Raw genomic sequence first — 20197 nt, 5'->3', positions numbered from 1 at the left:
CCATCGTCTCCCAAAGGTAATTCTGATCTGACTTGCAGGACAGATCATAGAGTAGGTAGATCCAGGACAGAAGTAGGGGCTGTTCTAGACTTTCCGAGCCCTAGGCCGAGCTATTGCACCTTTCCAGGCTGGCCGGATATTTGCTAATACTTCTTTCTTTGCCAGAACCCAGTGTAGGTAAGTAGGGGGGTGGCAGCGTAGTCGGAGGCATTGGGGCAGCCTAGAATCATCAGAAGCCCACCCTGACTGATGCAGTAGGAAGGGTGACAGAAAAGGAGCGCGGCAACTGCAGCCGTTGAAGCAGGAGCAGCAGCCTAAAGCCAGTCGCTCCTGCAGACAGGGGGGAAGTGTGGGCTAGAGAGCCAGAGCGGGCTCTGCTGCTAACGGTGGCAACAGGCCGGCAGCAGGTCCTCTTCAGAGGCGGTGCCATGCACTGGAGTCTTTCAAATGGGCCTTTGAAATTGCTGTGAGCTGTGGCCCTGTGGCAGCGATGGTGAGGGCGTCAGCCTGCAGCTCCGCGGCTGTTACAGGTACCACTGAAACAGGTGTGATGGCAGATGCTGTTCTGTGGGTTTTGTTTGAGTGGATTTTTAAAACTCATTTTGTTGACCTACAATTCTTCCTTTGCAATCAGGTGACGGGACTCCTGACATCCTCTGTCATCCAGAGCTATCCCCTCTGTTCCTGAGAGGAGCGATGGCCACAACGGGGAACGACTCCTGTGAGTAACGGCTTCACCGGCAGGCTTGGGCTTTGCGAATCCCCAAAGGCAGCGGGCGCGGCTGGTGCCCCTTCCCTGAATGCTGACGTGCTGACCACCTGGAGTAGCGAATCCTGGGGCGTTTCCTGGTAGCAGCCAGACTCAGCCAGGTGTTTTCGGTTCGACAGCAGAAAACACGTTTTGTCACTCCTCTGCCACTCTGCACAAGCCTTTGAAAGATGTCATTGCTCGTAGAAAGGTCTGGCATCAGTAGGGGTACCTTCTGTGCTAGGTCCTTGCTTGGTTTTGTCAAGTTACACTCAGGAAAAGGGAAGGCTTGGCCTGCTAATCCAATTGAGGACTCTAGAGGGAAAGGAAGGTAGCCCGAGGCACAGAAATCAGGCTGTGGGTTTGCTGGACTTTGGCCAAAGCAACCCGGGGAACAGCCGATTTTCAAAACTGTTTCTTGACCAGCAAATTTCAAGGGCAGTGTTAGGTTTCCCCCAATGTTTCTGTGTTGGAGGTTAGGGCTGGTTGTCCTGGGTGCTCCTGTACAGAACTCGACTGCTAAAATAGGCTTTCGAGCAGCAATTTCTTCTCATCTCTTTTCAAATGTCATTTCCCTGCAGTCATTGCCGAGGGAGTGGCTCCTCCACAAAGGATCCTGTTTCCCCCAGAGAAGATTTGCATGGCCTGGCAGCAACAACAGAGAGTTGGAGCGGGGCTCTACAACCTGGGCAACACGTGCTTCCTCAACTCCGTCCTGCAGTGCCTGACGTACACACCCCCTCTGGCCAACTACCTGCTCTCTCGGGAGCACAGCCAGTCGTGTGAGTCCTTTGAGGAACATCTCCTTGTCAATCTGTTGGGCTCTTCCCAAGGATTCCCAGAACCTGGAATTTGATTAAGGAGTACAGCAGCCCTTCTCTCTCAGCCCGCCAAGTTGGTGTTCTTTGAACTCTCAAGCCTAGAAGCCGCTTATCGTACCTTGGTGTTCATCTTCAGAAAGGCAGCTCTTTCTAGCCCTGGGTCTCGGTCCTTATTCCTGCAAGTTCAACCCTCCTTGCTTACTGCACAGAAATCTTGGGTCAGTTAAGCTGCCCTCTGAAGGAAGTTTTCTACGCACTAAAGTGTCCTGGGCTTGTTGGGACCTTGGCACCTTGGGAGAGGAGGAGTGGAGACTGCCCTTGTAACTTCAAGATGTCCATTAGGTTTCCCACTGCTACTGGTATTTTGCTAACCTGCGAAGCTTGCTTCCTTCCCTCCCTCTCTCCCTCCCTCTTCAGGTCGTCAGCAAGGCTTCTGCATGATGTGCACAATGGAAGAGCACGTTAACATCGTCCTGCGTTCCTCAGCCAGAGCCATCCAGCCTAGGGCTGTCGTCAGTGTTCTGACACGTAAGTCGCTTCAGGTGCTTTGGCATGTTCCCTTCTGTTCTGGTACGAGACAACTACGAGCTGCTTCTTTCGTAGGCATAGGAGAACATTTCCAGCTTGGCGTGCAGGAGGACGCCCACGAGTTCTTACGCTACGCTGTCGATGCCATGCAGAGGGCTTGTCTGAGCGGAAGCAGCGAGTAGGCAAATTACCTCTCCAATGTTCCGAAGCCCGTGGGACTCCTTCGTGTACTCCCGTCAAGGAAAACCTGTGCCGAGGGTTTTCAGGCCGAGTAAAACTCCTGGAGGAGATAACTCTCTGCCTTACCATTTATTTCCAGCTTGGACATCTCTTCTCAAACCACTACCGTTGTCCATCAAATCTTTGGGGGCTTTCTGAGATCCAGAGGTACTTTTCCACAACTGTCGCTCTCCTGGAATTGTCTGTGCCCTTCTGCCTGCCTGTGAGAAACGGCTGTTCATGTGACTGGTGTAGTAGGTAGGAAGAGCATAAACCGGCACCGTTGATTTCCCCTGTCGCTGAGCGTTTTGATTTGCCTTCTAGTCACGTGCTTGAGCTGCCAAGCAGTCTCCGATTCCTACGAGCCCTTCCTGGATGTTCCTTTGGATATCCAGGTGAGATGTTTGGATATTGGGGTGCAAAATATTTCAAGGCCCCTGCAGGGGGCCCAGGTTATCTCCAGTAAAGTCCGTTGCCTTGAACCCGTGCGCCGTTACCACGCAAGAGCTTGTTGTTGGGTGGGAAGGGACCTGGACTTCCGTGCGCCGCAGGTGGAAGCTCTGTCAATGGTCTCCCTGTGCCGTGTGCTGGGTTTCAGCTGGGCAAAGAGTACGGATGGTTCCTACAGCCAAGGCGACACTGTCCTACCGCCCTGCTCTGGGCTCCCTCAATACGTGTCTGACTGCTTTTGTTATTTCTGTTCTTTTGACCACGCGTACCGCAGGCAACTCTGGTGCCCCCCAGGGGTAGCTGTTTGTTGGGATAGCGCTGGTACCCCACAGGGAGCTATTTCTTGGGGCGCTGCGTTTCCAGCAGCTTAGCGCTCTCCTTTCTTTCTCGTCCAGGAACCCTCCTCTGTCGCTGAAGCTCTGGAAGGCTTTGTCAGGCCTGAGCTGCTGGGTGGTGAAAATGGCTACAGATGTAGCAAGTAAGATGATGCCTAATGACAGCTTCCCGGTAGATCCTGGCTTATGGGATTGCGTGTCTGGGAGCACTAGTTATGGTTTGACTTATTTGGGAAACCCACTCATGACACAGCTTGGGGTTTGTGGGTTTTTTGTTGTTTTTTTTTTCATTTCTTCCCTATACAACTAATCCTCCTGAATCGTCCGGAATTTGGAAAATAATACATTTGTTTCTAAGGCAGGTGTTTTTTTCCCCTTCTGCCTGAATGTTTGGAAAGCTTTGATGAGCATTTTAATCCTGGCATTGTCTGCCCTGGAGGTGGTCGGCCTTCCTAGCTCTGAAGCCGCCCGCTGAACTAGCCCTATGTCCAGAGGGGAAAAGACTCGTCCCCTGTGTGGTGGTGAGCCGAAGCTGGGAGGAGCTCTGGAGGGGGATTTGACAATGGCAGCTTCCTCAAGAAAGCAGTCAACAGTTTCATTTGAAAGGCTTTTTGGATGCTTGCGTCTCTGTGGGGGAGACCTCAGTCCTTGGGGCAGCAGCCGCCCCCGCTGGCTCTCTGAGCAGTGTCGTGGCTAGTTCTTGTCTTGTGAAGAGTCGCCTGCTGCTCTCCAGAGTGAGGCACCCTTGAACGAAGCTAGTAGCTTCAGTGAGAGCCTACGGGCTGAAGGGCTCTGCGATGCAAACACGGGCATCCGACAGCTGGGCAAAGCAAGCCGTAACTCCAGCCTACCTGGAGGAGGGTGGAGCAGGGAGAAGATAGGTTGCAACAGTCGGGTCTGTGCTTGTTTTCAAGGTGTGAAGAGCTGGTCGCTGCGTCCAAGAGGCTTACGATACACTGTTCCTCCAACATCCTGACAGTGTGCTTGAAGAGATTTGATCCTTTCTCTGGCAGCAAGATTAGCAAGGTATGTCTATGAGCGCGCTGGGACTTTGTCTGCTTGGAAGGAGACCTTTCCCAAAGCAGAATCTGTTTTTGGAAGTTGTTAGCATCTGCACAAAACGGCTATCGAGTGCAGCCATGTAAGAACAATCAATGCAATAGCTATGCCTGGCTCTTTCCCTTGTGGTAAGAGGAAAGTTCGGGTGTGAAGCTAAGTTCCTACTGTGCTCATCAAGAGCTGGTTTGGCCGAGCAGAGATTTCTGCCACTTCAGTGATGAAATGGCAACACCTGCTTTTGCTGAAGCAAGAGCTATTTCTTGATCTCTAGCCTGTGTTTGGTGAGCAGGTTTTCTCAGGCTGTTTCCTAAAGGCTCTCAGGATAATTTCTGAGTCTTCTTGGTCTCTCTTCAGGATGTGGAGTATCCGGAATATTTGGACCTTGGCGCATACACATCTGAAGCGCCTGGAAAACCGCTGCTCTATTCCTTGTACGCTGTCCTGGTGCATGAAGGTTCCAGCTGTCAGGCAGGACACTATTACTGCTTCGTAAAGGTAAAAGTCAACTTTGCATTGGTGTATTGTGTGTCCTTCAGCGGTGCCCTGCCTGTGTTTTTCTTTTCAAAACCCTGCCGTTCGTCTAAAGATAGCGTTGCCTTTCGTTGCAGGGCAGCAATGGACAGTGGTACAAGATGAACGATGCCTCTGTGCGCCTGTGTGACATCAAGACGGTTCTGCGCCAGCGCGCGTATTTGCTCTTCTATGCCAGGTAATATAACAAGTGTGAAAGGGTGTTTGGAATACAGTCCCCCTCCTGTTACTGACCTTGTTGTTGCTGTTTTCCCTCAGTGGGTTTTGCTTTCCGTCCCAGGAGAGCATGAGTTCTGTCTGTTGTGCAGTTTGCGAGGTCCTTCCTTCACTCTTCCCGCTTGGCACTGCAACAAGCTGCTGTGCTTGTGTAAATCGCCAGCTGCCTGCTCTCTGAGGCTGGCTAGCTGCGACAAGGGGCAAAATGGAGGTCCGAGAGGGCATAAAGATGAGTTACTGCTCTGAAAGGGGCAGACGTGGCTGCAAGACCCTAGCCTGATTTCCAGCTCCTAGTGCTGGTTCAGGCTCCTGCGTGTCATATCAAGTGCTGCTGGAAAATGATAGGATGAGACCGAAGCCGTGAAGAGGCTGCAAGAACAACCCGAGACTAAGATGACTGTTGTTTCTTGCCAGGCAAATGAAAAACCAACACACAGCAAGAGGAAACACCCCTGTGAAGAGGAGGATGAAATTGCACTCCAAAGAAAGCAGCAAAAGACAGAAGCGAGCATTCCAGTGATGCAAAATTGGAAAAGAAATGCAAGGAAGTGAAGAAGGAAGAGATACCCAAAGAGAGCTCTGGAGGGGAGGACTAAAACGTAAGCAACGTTTGCAGCATCACCAGGAAATGTTGCCTCACTCTTTGCCAGGCGTTTCAGGTGTGTGGCTTATGGAGAGATGCATTGAGTACTTGTGCCTGAGCTTGCCATCGCAACCTGCGACCGACCAGCAAAGGCTGCAGGCAAACGTTCTCAGAAGAATGCTGACCATCAAACCTGACATTTAGATTGAAGCAATAAAATTTTCCTCATAACCAAACCCAGTCCGAAGCGGTGTTGCCTGATTTCTGTAGAGAGTTTGACCACGCAAGAAATAACAGAGGGGTTCAGGGCTTTTTTAATTATTTTTTCAACTCAAGACTTCCTTTGCAGAGGTGAAGCTTCAGCCAGAGCTGTGGCTCACTTGATACTCATTTCTGCTCTCTTTAGCAAGGTGACGGCATGCGGAATGTTAGGTTTCATTTTGACATGACTTTTTCTAGTAAATCTCCCTCCCCCTTCTCTTTGAAAGAAGAGAGGCTGTGCTAACTGTTCCTGTATTTCTTTCAGTCTTACAGAGGTGAGTCAGGGGCTCCTCAGGTGATAAGAGCCAACAGGGAGACGCCAGTGAACTACCTCAAAGGAGCAAAGGGCCGTTCCTCTAAGAAGGTGGCATGGCCACCAGCCCAGCTGAAGTGCCTCTACGCCAATGCACGCAGCATGGGCAACAGACAGGAGGAGTTGGAAGCCACCGTGCTGCTAGAAAGCAACGATCCAGTTGCCATTACGGAACTTGACGGGACAAATCCCCTGACTGGAGTGCGGCTACCGATGGCTCCAGGCTGTTCAGAAGGAACCTCTGCGTCAAGGAATGGCTAGATTGTGAAGATCTGTCTCTGAAGAATAGCCACAAGCAGGTCGAAAGCCTATGGAGAAGAATTAGAGACTGAAGCAACAAAGGCCGCCCGGTCGAGGGGAGCCTATTGACCAAGGCTTCTTCCTCCAGCTACTGGAGGCATCACGCTCGCAGGCTCTGTCAGCCTGCTGGGGGACTTCAGCTACCCTGACACCTGCTGGAAAAGCAGCATGGTGAGCTGCAGGCACTCCAGGAGACTCATGGAGTGCATGGAGGTTAGTGGTGCAAGACGGGACCTGATGGTCACCAAGTGAGCTAATCGGTGACAGCAAGATTGGAGGCAGCCTGATCAAGTGCAGCCTCCTCTTCACTACGTGCCTGCAGAGGATGGGAGTAGCTTTGAACTATTGCCATGAGTCCTGTCCCTGGACCCCAGGGAGAAGAGACCAGCCCCTCCCTCTCCACAACCCCTCTGCAGGAAGCTGCAGAGAGCAATGAGGTCACCCCCTCAGCCCCCTTCTCTTCAAATGAGACAAAGCCAGAGTCCTCAGCCGCCCCTCTCAGGACATGCCTTCCAGCCCTGCCACCGGCTTTGCCACCCTCCTCTGGACACATTAAAGTACTTTCGCATCCTTCTCAAATGACGGGGCTCAATTTAAGGGATTGCATTGCCACACTGTCCCCCCCCAGTACGGGAACGCAATTAGTAGAGCTATAGCTAATTGTTTCAGGCTGTGCTCTGTCAGCATTCATTTGCCTTGTGCGGCCCTTTGCACAGAGGAAAGCAAGCATGGTCTTCGGATGCACTGGCTACTAGTTCATTTTCAAGCATTTTCTTTTCTCTGTTTGTGTTGTTTCCAGAATACACAGATGATCATTCCCCGACTCCAAAGAACTACTCGGTAACTGTTAGAAGAATCCCTGCTGGAGGAGTTAAAGCTACCAGCAGAGCATCTGTTATGTGAGTAGCCATAAAGCATTACATTCTTTGTTAGGGTCTTCCGTGTGTACACCTTTTTGATGGGTATTAGCTTACAGAGACATTCCGATTGTAGCTTTCTTGTTAAAGCTGCTGTTAGTTTTTGTTGTCCTGGAGTAGATTTTAATGGGTCTGTCCCCAGGAAGACTGACATATTTAGGCCTGCTGGGACATGGGGTTCGAACTCCAACAATGGTAACTATTAAGATGATTCTCTTGAGTTTGTTCTTGGGATTGATTTTTCTGAGAGCCAAGTTGTAGATCCAGTTTCCTGAGCGAGGACTGAGCGAGGCGGCCACCAAGGCCACCTGCGTGGGCAGGGGTGGGAGAGGGAGGCCAAGGCCCTGCGCGGGGCAGCTGGGGCTCGGGCAGCCGCAGGGCTGCTCCTTGGTGCCAGTGCAGCGGCGGGGACTGGGGCCAGGCTGCCCAAAGAGGGACTGCGGGGGCTGTGGCTCACCGATGAACCTCACGGCTGCCTCGCGCAAGGGGGCCTGAGCATCCTTCAGGTATGGCAGGCTCTGCTGCAGGTATTCTTCAACCCTGCTGCTGTCCTGCACCAGCTGGAGAGAGCAGAAGGGCACGGGGCTGGCAGGGACCCTCCCCGGTGGGCTGGAGCACTCCCTTCAGCCAGTGATCCCCTTCCCCCCCACGCTGTTCCCATCTCCCAGCCAGAGCCCTGTGGGGCTGAGGAGCAGAGAGAGCCACAGGCAGAGGGTGGTCCGGGGGTGCTGAGACCCCTTTGTCCGTCTGCCAGGGCCCACGTGGGCTGGGGACTCCAGCCCTGGGGCTTGCAGCTTGTCGTCACCAAACACTCTCCAATCCTCCATGTCTGCTCTGTCTGAGTAAGGTGCTTGAGTTGTTTCCACTTGAGGAGCTCTGCAGTGGTGATGAGGCCTCTTCCAGAGAGCAGCAGAAGCTGTGAGATGTCACCATGGCCTGGGAAAGGAGACCTGGCGTTCCCCTCCTCCTGGCTTTGTTCCTGGGGTGGTCCTGGCATTTGGCAGATGGGAAAAGCCCAGTCCCAAACATGTGGGGGTCTCCTCCCTGCATCACTGCTTAACTTTGAAATCTCTGCCTTGGCTACGCTCTGGGTTTGGTCGCTCATGTGAATGAACAGCAGAATGAACAGGCGCATTCGCACTGTCTTCTTCATCTGTCTCTTGTTGTTCTGCACCATGGTCTCTGACGAGGCTTATAGAGAGCTCTCAGCTGACTGGACTCCTGGTAGGAAGAAGCACAGTGGGACTTCAGCAACAGTGCTCTCTGCTCATGGTGAGCAAAAGCATTAGCATGGCTGGTCTGAGGGGAGATGCTCTGGGGTCAGATTCTGCACACTGGAGTGGGAAGCGTCCCGGCTGCGTGCTGTCTCTGCATGGCACTGGGGTGGGGGCCATGCACGCAAGAGTGGACAGTCCCTTCCCCCCAGGCTGAGGAACAGCCCCTGTGAAGCCCCGTCTTTGCACATGCCAGACCTGAAGGATATTCTGCAGCTCCTTGCTGACTCTGTCGGCAGCAAAGCTGAGCACCACCCTCTCTAGCTTGTCCATGGCTTCCAGGGTCTGCAAGGAGGACAAAGAGCTGTGGCAGTGTCTCCTGCTGTCCCTCTCACCCCCAGGTATTTGATCTGAACTCCCGGAGCCAAGGGAGGCCTCCCATGCTGCGTTGTGGTTCCCCGGGAGAGACGCAGGGGCAGACAGTGTGCTGCGGGCAGAGCAGCCTGCACCACCGGATGGGACCAGGCCCGCGGGAAGTGCACGAAGGGACGAAGGGATGAGGGTGGGAAAGCAAAGCTGAGACCCTTCATTGCCTTGGACCTCTGGTCATCTCACAGCACAGGGTGGCCCGGGGGCAGTGCAGAGGGCCTGGGGGCTCTTGTTGTTCACCCAGCGCTTACCTCAATGTAGAGAAAAGCGTCCCAGATGCTGCTCATTTTCTCTTTTGGAGGAAGCAAGAATCACACAGAATCCCAGGTTGGAAGGGACCTCAGGGATCATCTAGTCCAACCTTTCTAGGAAGAGCAGAGTCTAAACAAGATGGCCCAGCACCCTGCCCAGACGACTCTTGAAGGTGTCCAACGTGGCCGAGTCAACCCCTTCCATGGGGAGATTATTCCAATGGTGACTGTCCTCACTGTGAAAAATTTCCCTCTGGTGTCCAGTCGGAATCTCCCCAAGAGCAGCTTGTGTCCATCCCCCTTGTCCTCTCCATGGGACTCCGTGTAAAAAGGGAGTCTCCATCTTCTTTGTAGCTACCCCTTAAGTACTGGTACGTGGTGATGAGATCCCCTCTGAGCCTCCTTTTCTCAAGGCTGAACAAACCCAGCTCCCCCAGCCTAGCCTCGTATGGCAGCTTCCCAGTCCTCTGATCATCCTGGTGGCCCTTCTCTGGACCCCTTCCAGCCTCTCCACATCCTGTTTGTAGAGCGGGGACCAGAACTGGACACAGGACTCCAGGCGTGGCCTGACAAGCGCTGAGTAGAGCGGGATGATGACTTCTTTATCTCTGCAGGTGATGCCCTTTTGATGCAACCCAGCACCCTGTTGGCCTTCTTGGCCACAGCAGCCACTGTTCGCTCATGTTGAGCTTCCCGTCCACCAGGACCCCCAGGTCCCTTTCCACAGAGCTGCTCTCCAGCCAGGTGGATTCCAGTCTGTGCTGCACCCCCGGGTTATGTTTTCCCAGGTGCAAGACCTTACACTTCTCCTTGTTCAACTTCATAAGGTGCTTGCTGGCCCGCTCCTCCAGCCTATCCAGATCTCCCTGCAGAGCAGCTCTCCCTACTGGAGTGTCTACTTCCCCACTCAACTTGGTGTCATCAGCAAACTTCATGAGGCTACACTTGATGCCGGTACCCAGATCACTTATAAAGATGCTGAATAACATTGGGGCCGGTATCGATCCCTGGGGGACTCCACTTGTGACAGGTTGCCAGTCTGAGAAAGAGCTATTTACCACCAACCTTTAGGCGCGGCCCGTCTGCCAATTCCCCACCCGCTGCACAGACCACTTGTCTAGGCCATAACGCATCAATTTCTCCAGGAGGAGGCTGTGGGGGACCGTATCAAAGGCCTTGGAGAAGTCCAGGTAGGCAGCACCCACCGCCCGCCCCATGTCAACCAGGCAAGTCATTTTGTCATAGAAGGCCATCAGGTTAGTCAAGCACGATCTGTCTTTAGTGAAGCCATGTTGGCTTTTTCCAATCACGTGCTGCAATTGACTTGTGACGGCCCCCAGGAGGATTCGTTCCATAACTTTCCCAGGGACTGAAGTAAGGCTAATGGGCCTAGAGTTACCCGGATCCTCCCTCGAGCCCTTCTTGTAGATAGGGGTAACATTTGCCTTCCTCTGGGACATCCCCCGTTCTCCATGACTTCTCAGAGATTATGGAGAGCGGCCTTGCAATGACGTCAGCCAGCTCTCTCAACACCCTCGGGTGGATGTCGTCAGGGCCAATTGATTTGTGGGGGTCAAGCTCCTGTAGTAGTTCATATACTAACTCTTCCTTCACCGACGGTGGGTCGGCGTTTGGTTCAATTGGCAATTTTGTTCCCAGAGCCTGGGACCCTACAGTGCTGGTAAAGACCGAGGTGAAGAAGGTGTTGAGGACCTCTGCCTTTTCTGCATCATTGGTGATTGATTCTCCTTTTCCGTTTAACAGTGGGCCTATGTTTTCCTTCTTTTTCTGCTTGTGGGTGACACGTCTGAAGAACCCTTTCTTGTTATTTTTCATGTCTACAGCCAGTTTCAATTCAAATTGGGCTTTGGCTTTTCTGACTGCGTCTCTGCACTCTCTGGCTATGCCCTTGTAGTTCTCGGTGGACGATCCTCCACTTCTCCATCTCTGGTGTGCTTCCCTTTTGGATTTGAGTAGACCCAGGAGGTCATGGTTGAGCCATGGGGGCCTCTTGCTCCGCTTACTTCCCTCTCCTTTGTAGGGGATAAACTGGTTTTGTGCTTCCAATAGAGAGTTCTTGAAGAATTCCCAGCTCTCACTAGCTCCTTTGTATTCCACGGAAGCCTCCCATCGAATCCCTCCCAACTGAGCCCTGAGTTCACCGAAGTTTGCTCTTCTAAAATCCAGAACCCTTGTCTTAGAGGTGACCTTCAGCATGCTCAGCAGGATCCCGAACTCCACAGTATTGTGGTCGCTGCAGCCAAGGCTCTCACTAACCGAGATATTACAAAGCAGGCTTTCTCGGTTTGTGAATAGCAAGTCCGGCAGCGCCTCCTTCCTGCTTGGCACGTCTATCATTTGTATCAGGAAACAGCCCTCTATGCATTCCAGGAACTTGGTGGATGACATGCAAGCTGCCGTGTTGTTCTTCCAGCAGGTGTCTGGGGAGTTGAACTCACCCATCAGGACCAGGTTCTGTTGGCCAGAAGCTTGCTTTAGTGCCCCAAATATAGTTTCATCGGCATCATTGACACTCAAGAAGATACTCAAAAGCAGGCTTCTAGGAGGCTTTGCTCTTTGCCCTCCAGCACCGTCTGCACTGAGCTGCAGGGAGAGAGCGGGGCCTGTCAGAGACTGGTGCTGGGAGCGGTGCCTCGAGGACTCGTGCAGGTAGAGATGGACCTCTGGGGCAGGGGACCCCAGGAGGCATGGGCAGGTACCTCAACTCGGCAATGGCATTCATGGCTCTCAGCCGCACCGCCGTTTCTATTTGGTGCCTGGGCTCCTCTTGTAGCAGGACCTGCAGAGCAGAAGCAGGATGGCACCCGGCAGCTGCCAGCACCCAGCGCCACCAGACCCTCTCCCTGCCCAAGTGCTCTTCTCACAGGGAGCCATTGCTGGGAAGACTTGCCCCCTTCCCAAGAGCCACCGGGTGTCCCCTCACCTTGAAGAATCTCTTTGGAAGAGACACGCACACCCCTGACGGCTATGGAGACATCCAGATCCCAATCCTGGGACAGCTGATGAGACATCTCCTCCTTTTCTTATATTTTGATGAAGAGCCAGACTACATAGTTTACCAGGGGCTAGATCACCTCAGAGTGTTCATCAAGAATCAAAAACGTAAGAGAAGTTGTGGTGGCTTCATCTGTTCACGCGCACACATCTCCTGATGGGTCTGCTTCTCTCCATGACCTCCTTTGCCCCTCACAGCTGCTTCCCATAGCACCCCAGCTGTCATTTTGCTGCAGAAGCTGAATGCTCTCCTGAAGTCTCCTTCCACCCTCCTTTCAGAACCTTGAACCGTGCTCTTTTGTGGAGCCCACAGCCAAAGCTACCGCTGCCATGTCTTCCCAGTTAGTGAAGAGCAGATCCATCTGTGCATCACCCCGGGTGGTCCCTCCAGTGCTTGCAGCAAGAAGCTATTCCTGATGCCCTCCACAAACCTCCCTGACTGCTTGTGTCCTGCCATCTCGCAAGCAGATCTCGCGGCCCTTTGGTTAAGCTGGCTGGCAAAGCTATTGTGTCTTATTGACCCTTTCCTGTTTTCCCCGCTCTTTAGGCAGGGCAATGCTCAAGGATGAAGCACAACAGCTCCATTGGCACCTTGCGGAAACCTCCCTGCTTTCTTTGGACACCACTGAAGACACTGCCATGGTAATGAGCTCCCCCCTTGCTGGGACTCTTGCCCGTGGCATCAGCAGGGGACTTGTGTGAGCAAAGGCATCCAGAATCAGTGGGGCTGGTGCGGCCTCACCCTCCCTGGTGAGCGGGTTCCTGCTGTCCCCATGCAGGGACGATGCGAGGGCTGCTCTCCAGTGTCCCAGCAGCAGCTCCAGCCCTCCTTGCCACCAGCAAGCCCCGCTTCTCTGTAGGGACAGCACACTGTGCCCATGAGTCCAGCCTTCCTCCCTCACCCTGGGGACCCCTCCTCTCATCCTCCCCCGCGCAGTGACTGCAACCCCTGCTGCCAGCTCTGCTGCAGGCGCTGCCGCCAGCACTGCCGGGCATCTCTGGCCAGGGCTGCTCGCACTGCCCCGCGAAGCAGCACCCCCACGGCACTCGGTGTGACATGGCTTCCCTCCCTCCCTTCCTTCCTCCCACAGGCCTTTGCAAAATACCTCCTACCTTCGGAGAGGACAGACATCGTCCTTGTGGCCATCGAGGAGACGAGAGGCTCCAGCATCTTTGACAAGGGGGAAGCAAGAAACATGCTGAATGGGGTCATGAGAAACCCTGACTTCTGGCTGGCAGATGTAAGTGGCCTGTGGCTGCATTGCCCTACCCTTCAGCCCTGTCAGGCCTTGCTCCTCCCTCCCTCCCAAGCCCAGGTGTAGGTGTCTCGAGCACCCGAAGCCACCTTAAGCCAGCAGGGAGGGATGGGAAGGGCAGCTGAGGAAATGGCTGCGCTCCACTGGCAGCACCATCCTCCCCTGTGTCCCCCCTCCAGGTGCCAAAGATCATGAGGTGCCTCCGCGAAAACCTGGAAGGCATCAACCGGGAGTCAGAGCAGCGGAGCGTGCTGTCACTGCTTCTCCTGCTGACCGACCGGTACCCCGCGCGAGTGGCCATCAGCCTGGTGAAGTTCTCTCCACCAGGACACAGGTACTGGCCCCAACAGCCACGAGGGCTTGTTCCCTGAGGGGAGAGGGACGCGGAGCCCCTCTGGCTGCCAGACCCAAGGAATGCTGCAGGACACCCCCGAGGAGCAGGGCCCTCCATCCCAGCACACTTTCCAGCCCTGCTGGCTCCGCCAGGCCTGCAGCAGCCAAAGCTGGCCCAGGCAGCCCCGAGCCCTGCCACCACGCTCCTCCCAGCCCCACGGGGAGCACCCCGTCAGCCCTCTCCTGCTGCCCGGGGCATCCCAAGCAAGGGGCAGGCTCTGCCTCCTGCGGGACCCTCCCAGGCCACGCTGCTGAGGCTGCGGCAGCCCTGCTCACCCAGCGCTCTCGCTTGCAGCACGGGCATGGCCCTGTGGGAGATGGTGCTTCGCGTCCCCCAGGCTTTGGAGAACATCTTAATGGGACTCCTCAGATTGCACCGGTACCAGTGGTGGCGCAATCTTCTCAGCTCCAGCAGCGAACCCACCTGCATCTTCCCCTTGCTTGTGAGTTACCAGAGAAGGCCTTGATCCCCTCCAGCGAGCCTCGCAGGCTCTGCCAGTGTCTCACTGCTGTGTTTCCTTCAGCTGATGGCCTCCGGCGAGCTTCCCTCAGAGGATTTTGGTGACCCGACCCACAACGAGACCTATCGGAGGCACCCAAGCCTGGTGACAATCTCCCTGTTTCTCAGAGGCCTCATTGTGCTGTCACAGAGACCTGACATGGTGAGCAGGGTGTCGTCAAGGGGAGCCATGCTGGCAGCCGGGGGCTGGGGCGCTGGGTAGGGCCGTGGCTTGGCCTTGGCTGGGAGTCAGGGGGTGGGTGAGCGCTCCAGATGCCCACCCTGCCGTGGTGGGGCCTGGTGGCTGCCTGGGGAGCTCTCCAGGCACACAGGGCTACCGAGCCATCTGCTGCTCAGTGACCAGAGCGTTTTTGCCAGGGTGCTCTTTGACCGTTTCACAAAAAGGAAACTCGTGTCTTTCATACAGGCGAGAAAAATGCAGGTCCTCCTGCCACACATCATGAAGGTGCTCGATGATGACAGCACGGAGATCAAGAAGAAGGCCCTGCTGGTCTTCAGAAACGTGGTGCCTCACCTGAAGAGGAGGCAGGCCAGCACCTTTGCTCTGGAGCTGGCGGAGAAGCTCCCACCCCTCTTTGACGATGTAAGGCTGATGTGGGAGACTGAGCCCCGCAGAGGGGCACTGGGCAATGACAGCTGCCCTTCAGCCCAGACCTGCGGGCAGCCCCGCGGGCAGGGCCTTCTGCCCTCCTCGCTCCCCTGGGCTCTCGTGGGATGGCTTCTGGGCGTTGCAGCCCAGCACAGCTTCCCCTGACAGCTTGGTGCCGCCGGGCGGCCCGAGCGCTCTGTGCTAGGGCCCAGCCCGGACCCTGTGCAAAGCACCTGCAGGCCAAGGGCTGCTCTCAGAGCCCCGAGGGCTCCCCAGCTGCGCCGCCAGGCAGGACCAGAGATTCCCATAGCTCTTGTGTGCAGAGCCTGACCCCAGAGCATCTCCCATCACACCTGCCATGCTCGTGCCCTTGGGCTAATGCTCACAGGGAGCCCGGAGTGGCTCTTTCTCAAGTCCCCCTCTCCTTCTCCCTAACAGGAGTCCGGCGAGACGAGAGAGCTCTCCATCAGCCTCTTCAGAGTCGCCGTGGAGACTGTGGTGGGGAATGGCAAGCGGAGGATGAAGGAGGAAGTGCAAAGATGCCTGCTCCCGCTCTTCTTTCGCTTGCACGATGAGGCGGACACCGTGGCCAAGGTAGAGATTTCAAAGCTGGCCAGTGACACAGGGAAGGGCGTGCTGACCCCTTGGGTTCAGGGGCAAGAGCTGCTGGCAGTCAGACTCTGGCAGTGTGTGTCACCTTGGGGTCCAGCTGCCCGAGGCACTGCGGACAGGGCAGAGCTCCCATCCGTCCCTGCACTGGGCCCACCACTGCCTTCCTCATCCCCCAGTGCCTCTTGCTGCAGAGCTGGAAGGGCAGGTGGGATCCCCTCCCACCCACGCTCCCACTGCTCAGCCCTCCTCCAGCACAGCCCATAGGGAGGGTCCCTGCAGACCCAGCGCAAGCACGGGCAGAGAAGCTGCCATGGACATTTCCAACACCTGCCTTGCCTGCTCCAGCAGGGCTCAGCAGCAGCCCGTGGCCCGTGAACCGTGGCGTGAACACATGCGTCCCTACGGGCTTCCCTGCTGCCCCTGCAGGTGTGGAAGGCCAGGGCTTTGAGCCTCAATGCCTGCCCCTCAGGGCTGTGCCCAAGAGACCCCCACATGTTTGGGACAGGGCATGTCCCGCCTTCCCAAGGCCAGGACCACCCCAGGAACAAAGCCACGAGGAGGGGGACGCCAGCTCTCCTTCCCCAGGCCGTGGTGCCATCTCCCAGCTTCTGCTGTTCTGCAGGCCTCCAGGGAAGCCCTCCTTGCTGGAGCAGAGCTCCTCAAGTGGAAACAGCTCAGACACCTGGTGCAGACAGAGCAGACGTGGAGGATTGGAGAGTGTTTGGTGAGGACAAGCTGCAGGCCCCAGGGCCCAGGCTGGACGAGGGCTGCCCGCTGTGTCTGGGCTGTGGGCTCTGCACATGTGCCTCACCTGCCCTGCTGCAGCCCAGAGCCCACAGCCGTGAGCCGCAGCCGCCTTCCCTTCCCTGTGCGCAAGAAGAGAGCGCCCAAGGGCTCTTCTCCACGCCCCTCTCCCCTCCCCACACCCCGCAGGAGGGAAGGGTCTCAGCACCCCTGGGGCACCTCTGCCTGTGGCTCTCTCTGCTCCTCAGCCCCACAGGGCCCCCTGCTGGGAGACGGGAATTGGCGGGGGGGGGAAGGGGAACGGGGAGGTGCTGGCAGGAGGGAGTGCTCCAGCCCACTGGGGAGGGACTGTGGCATGCCCATACCCTTCTGCTCTCTCCAGCTGGAGCAGGACAGGAGCAGGGCCGAAGGATACTGTCATCAGAGCCTGCCATACCTGAAGGATGCTCAGGCCCCCTTGCGCGAGGCAGCCGTGAGGTTCATCGGTGAGCCACAGCCCCCGCAGTCCCTCTTTGGGCAGCCTGGCCCCAGTCCCCGCCACTGCACTGGCACCAAGGAGCAGCCCTGCGGCTGCCCGAGCCCCAGCTGCCCCGCGCAGGGCCTTGGCCTCCCTCTCCCACCCCTGCCCACGCAGGTGGCCTTGGTGGCCGCCTCGCTCAGTCCAACCCCGCTGAGCTGCTGCTCTTCCCCGGGCTCAGCCCTGATGAGGGGGAGGAGGGCGTGCGGCCCAGCCGGCAGGGCGGGGGGCTGCGCTGCTGGGAGCGTGCTGGGGAGCAGGGGGGACTGACAGAGCTCTGTGCCTAGGGCTTGCCGCGCGGCCCCTGAGGGACCAAAGCAAGGAGAAGCTGGCCGAGATGTGCAGCGGTGAGTAGGGGCAGCGCTGTGTTGGCCGGGGCTGGAGGGGCAGGGGACAGAGCCTGGGCAGGGTGCTGCCATGGCTGGCCCTGCTCCAGGGAAGCGCCTCAGGGCCAGGGGAATGTGTCGGGGCATTTGGGGCATTCCTGTGCAGCAGCAGCAGCAGCAGCAGCCGCTTTCTCCTGGCCGGGGAAAGCGGCAGGTGGGGCTGCCACGGTGTGCAGGGGATGCCTGGAAGCCTCTGCAGAGACAGCCCTTCATCTCACCTCTCTTTCTGTCACAGCCCTTCAGTCCCTGCAGGAAGACAGCGACCTCTCCATCCGTTCCCTGGCGGCTCAGGCCGTCCTCAGCCTGAGCTCTCCCAGGGTGCAGCCAAGAGTGTGACGCACCCTGCGAGCGCTGTGCTGCTGGTGCTGCTAAAAGCCAGGCAGAAGAGGTGCAACCTGCCTCAGGGAAATGCCTCTCTCTCAATAAAGCCGGAGCAACAAACACCAAACCCCTGGTCTCCTTCACACGTGTAGCACCAGGAGCGTGCTGAGCAAACAGCATCCTTGCTGGCTGCTCCTGCTGCCTGCCGGTCACTCCCCCTCAGCACACCCTGGCTCCAGGCTTGTGTTACAAGTGTACCTCTCAGGGGGGCTTTCCCCCGGAGAAGCCACGTTTGTTCCCCCCTGGGGAAGTCTTTTCTTTACCGAGCCAGAAGGCAAAGGGGAAACAGCGGCCGTGAAGGCACCACGATTGCCTGGAGAGCTTCCTGACGCTCCCGCTTTCCAGCAGCTCGTGGCAGCGCAGCACCCGCTGACCCAGGGTGTCCTTGTACCAAACTCCCAGCTGCTCAGCGCGGACGGAGGGGAGCGGGACCGACAGCTCTCGTCCCCTGGGAAACAGGAAACTCAAGGGGCTGCCCAGCCTGAGGACTCTGGCAAACCTGACCATCACCACGTCTGCAGCTCTGCTCGTGGCTCCCGAAGCGCCTGCAAGGGCAGCCCAGCCTTTGCACCCAAAACCCAGCAGACATCAGCAAGGCGCTAACGCGATTTCTGCACTCGGGGGACTGACATGCGAGCCAGGGTAGCAGCTTTCCTAGCTTTCTTCTTCTGAGGTGTTGGTGATGCTGGGCCCGGCCTTGAGCTTGGCAGAGCGGATGGGCCTGTGGCCAAAAAGCTCTGTATAACTACAAACTCTGGTTGGAAGTCCTCAGCAAAGACCTGGCTGTCCGCCCTGAAGCTTCGCTGTCACGTTCGTTAGGCTGTGGAGCTCCAGAGCAGCTGCCAGTGGAGCACAGAGGAGGACTCTTGAGCCAGGGGCCAGTCGCTGGCACTCGGCAGCTTGGTGCCGGCACAGAAAGGCTGCTGAGCTCTCAGGGTGGCAGCAACCACGGGGAGCCCGAAGGGAGGGGGCTCCTCCACTCACTGCAGGTGAGCAGTTTTCATGGATGGGAGTGAAATAAATGTTTCCCATTGGCATTACAACAGCTGGTGGATTAATAGTCCTGGTCTGCAGCGATGTTTTGGGCGGGGCTGGTGGGGGGAGGTTGGTTTTGTAAATCCTTTCCCAAAGACCTTCTCAGGTGGCTGTTAGAGTGCAAAGGAATGCTTCCAGTCATCATCACTAGGAGTAGTGTTGTACCGCTGTCACCACCATCACAGTTACCAGTCGAAACCTCCACCAGCTCACTTGTAGAAGGTCCCAAAGAACGTGCCAGAAAGAGCATTTCCAGCTGACGAGTGGTAATTCTGCTCCTGAGAAATGCCATAGTCCTGTCCCTTGAAGAGATGCTGCAGTATCTCAGCCTTACAGGCTCTTTTGCTGGCGGGCTAGCCGGAAAAGCGGCGGCGTGCGGGGTGTGCCGCAGCCTTGTTGTCAGCCTGCCCTTGTCACCTTCTGCCAACGGCTCGTCTGTTATTAGCAGAGGCAGAACTACTAATCTTGGTGGAAGCAACACATCCCTCAACTCACAGTGAGGGTTTCGCTGTGAAAAATGAGGCTTTGAGCTTTCAAACACGGGGTTTGGACCCTAAAAGTGAGGTTTGCGGTCCTAACTATAAGGCTTTGATGTTAAAAGAGGGTTTGGGTGCTTTAAAGTGATTCTTTGGGACCTAAGAATGAGGGTTTGTCCCTAAAGAGGTGGAGTTTGGAGCCTAAATGTGATACATAAAAATATATAAAAGTGGGATATAAAAATGAGGCTTTGAGCCTTAAATACAGATTTGAAGCCTATAAGTGATGCTTTGGGACAGAAAACTGATGCTTTGAGTGTTAAAAGAGGGGCTTGGGCCATAAATGTGAGGGTATGGGACCCTAAAAATGAGGCTTGGACCCTAAAAAAGACAGGTTGAGAGCCTGAAAGTGAGGGTTTGGGACCTAAAAACGAGGCTATAATCCCTAATAGAGGGGTTTGGAATTTGAAACTGAGGCTTTGAGAGTTAAAAGGGGGGATTGGACCCTGAAAGTGAGGGTTTGGGACCTAAAAATGAGGCTTTGATCATAAAAGAGAGGTTTGGACTCTAAAAGTGAACGTTTGAGACCTCTAAATGAGGCTTTGTGTCTTTAAAATTGGGGATTGGACCCTGAAAGGGAAGGTTTGGAGAACTTAAAATGAGGCTTTGAGCCTAAAGGACAGGTAGGTTTGAAGCCTAAAAGTGACGCTTTGGGACAGAAAACTGAGGCTTTGAGTGTTAAAAGAGGGGCTTACGCATAAATGTGAGGGTTTGGGACCCTGAAAATGAGGCTTTGACCCTAAAGAAGGCAGGTTGAGAGCCTGAAAGTGAGGGTTTGTCACTTTAAAATGAGGCTTTAATCCCTAATAGAGATTAGAAGAGAGTATCTGTCACGCAGCGAGGGTAGGACATGGGAAGGGTGGTCAGCTCCAGCCTCCCCGTGGGTCTCTGGGCATCGCAGCGAGGCCCCAGCAAGCACCTGCTGTTGCTGCTTCGCCACTTCCCCACGCCGTGATGGAGTCCGGAGGGTTTGCAAGCACAGTACGAAGGTGCTAAGGGGGCTGGAGGGCAACCGCAGGGGTCCTAGAGGGGCTAGAG

The 20197-nt window shown here is 55.8% G+C and overlaps 1 protein-coding gene across 1 annotated transcript; it reads left to right on the top strand.

Moving 5' to 3' along the window:
* The first annotated feature begins 696 nt into the window (after nt 1-696).
* LOC142048976 (ubiquitin carboxyl-terminal hydrolase 42-like) lies at nt 697-4981 on the top strand. Its single transcript, XM_075076324.1, has 9 exons — nt 697-721; nt 1330-1530; nt 1987-2097; nt 2641-2711; nt 3162-3244; nt 4016-4127; nt 4515-4655; nt 4769-4869; nt 4972-4981. The coding sequence occupies exons 1-9, from the start codon at nt 697-699 to the stop codon at nt 4979-4981; spliced, it is 855 nt and encodes a 284-aa protein (XP_074932425.1).
* Nucleotides 4982-20197: the final 15216 nt, after the last annotated feature.

This window comes from Phalacrocorax aristotelis, chromosome 30 (genome assembly GCF_949628215.1).
Source record: "Phalacrocorax aristotelis chromosome 30, bGulAri2.1, whole genome shotgun sequence".
Taxonomy (NCBI): Eukaryota; Metazoa; Chordata; class Aves; order Suliformes; family Phalacrocoracidae; genus Phalacrocorax; species Phalacrocorax aristotelis.
The sequence above is the reverse complement of the archived record's forward strand: the minus strand, read 5'-3'. Positions and strand labels throughout refer to the sequence as shown.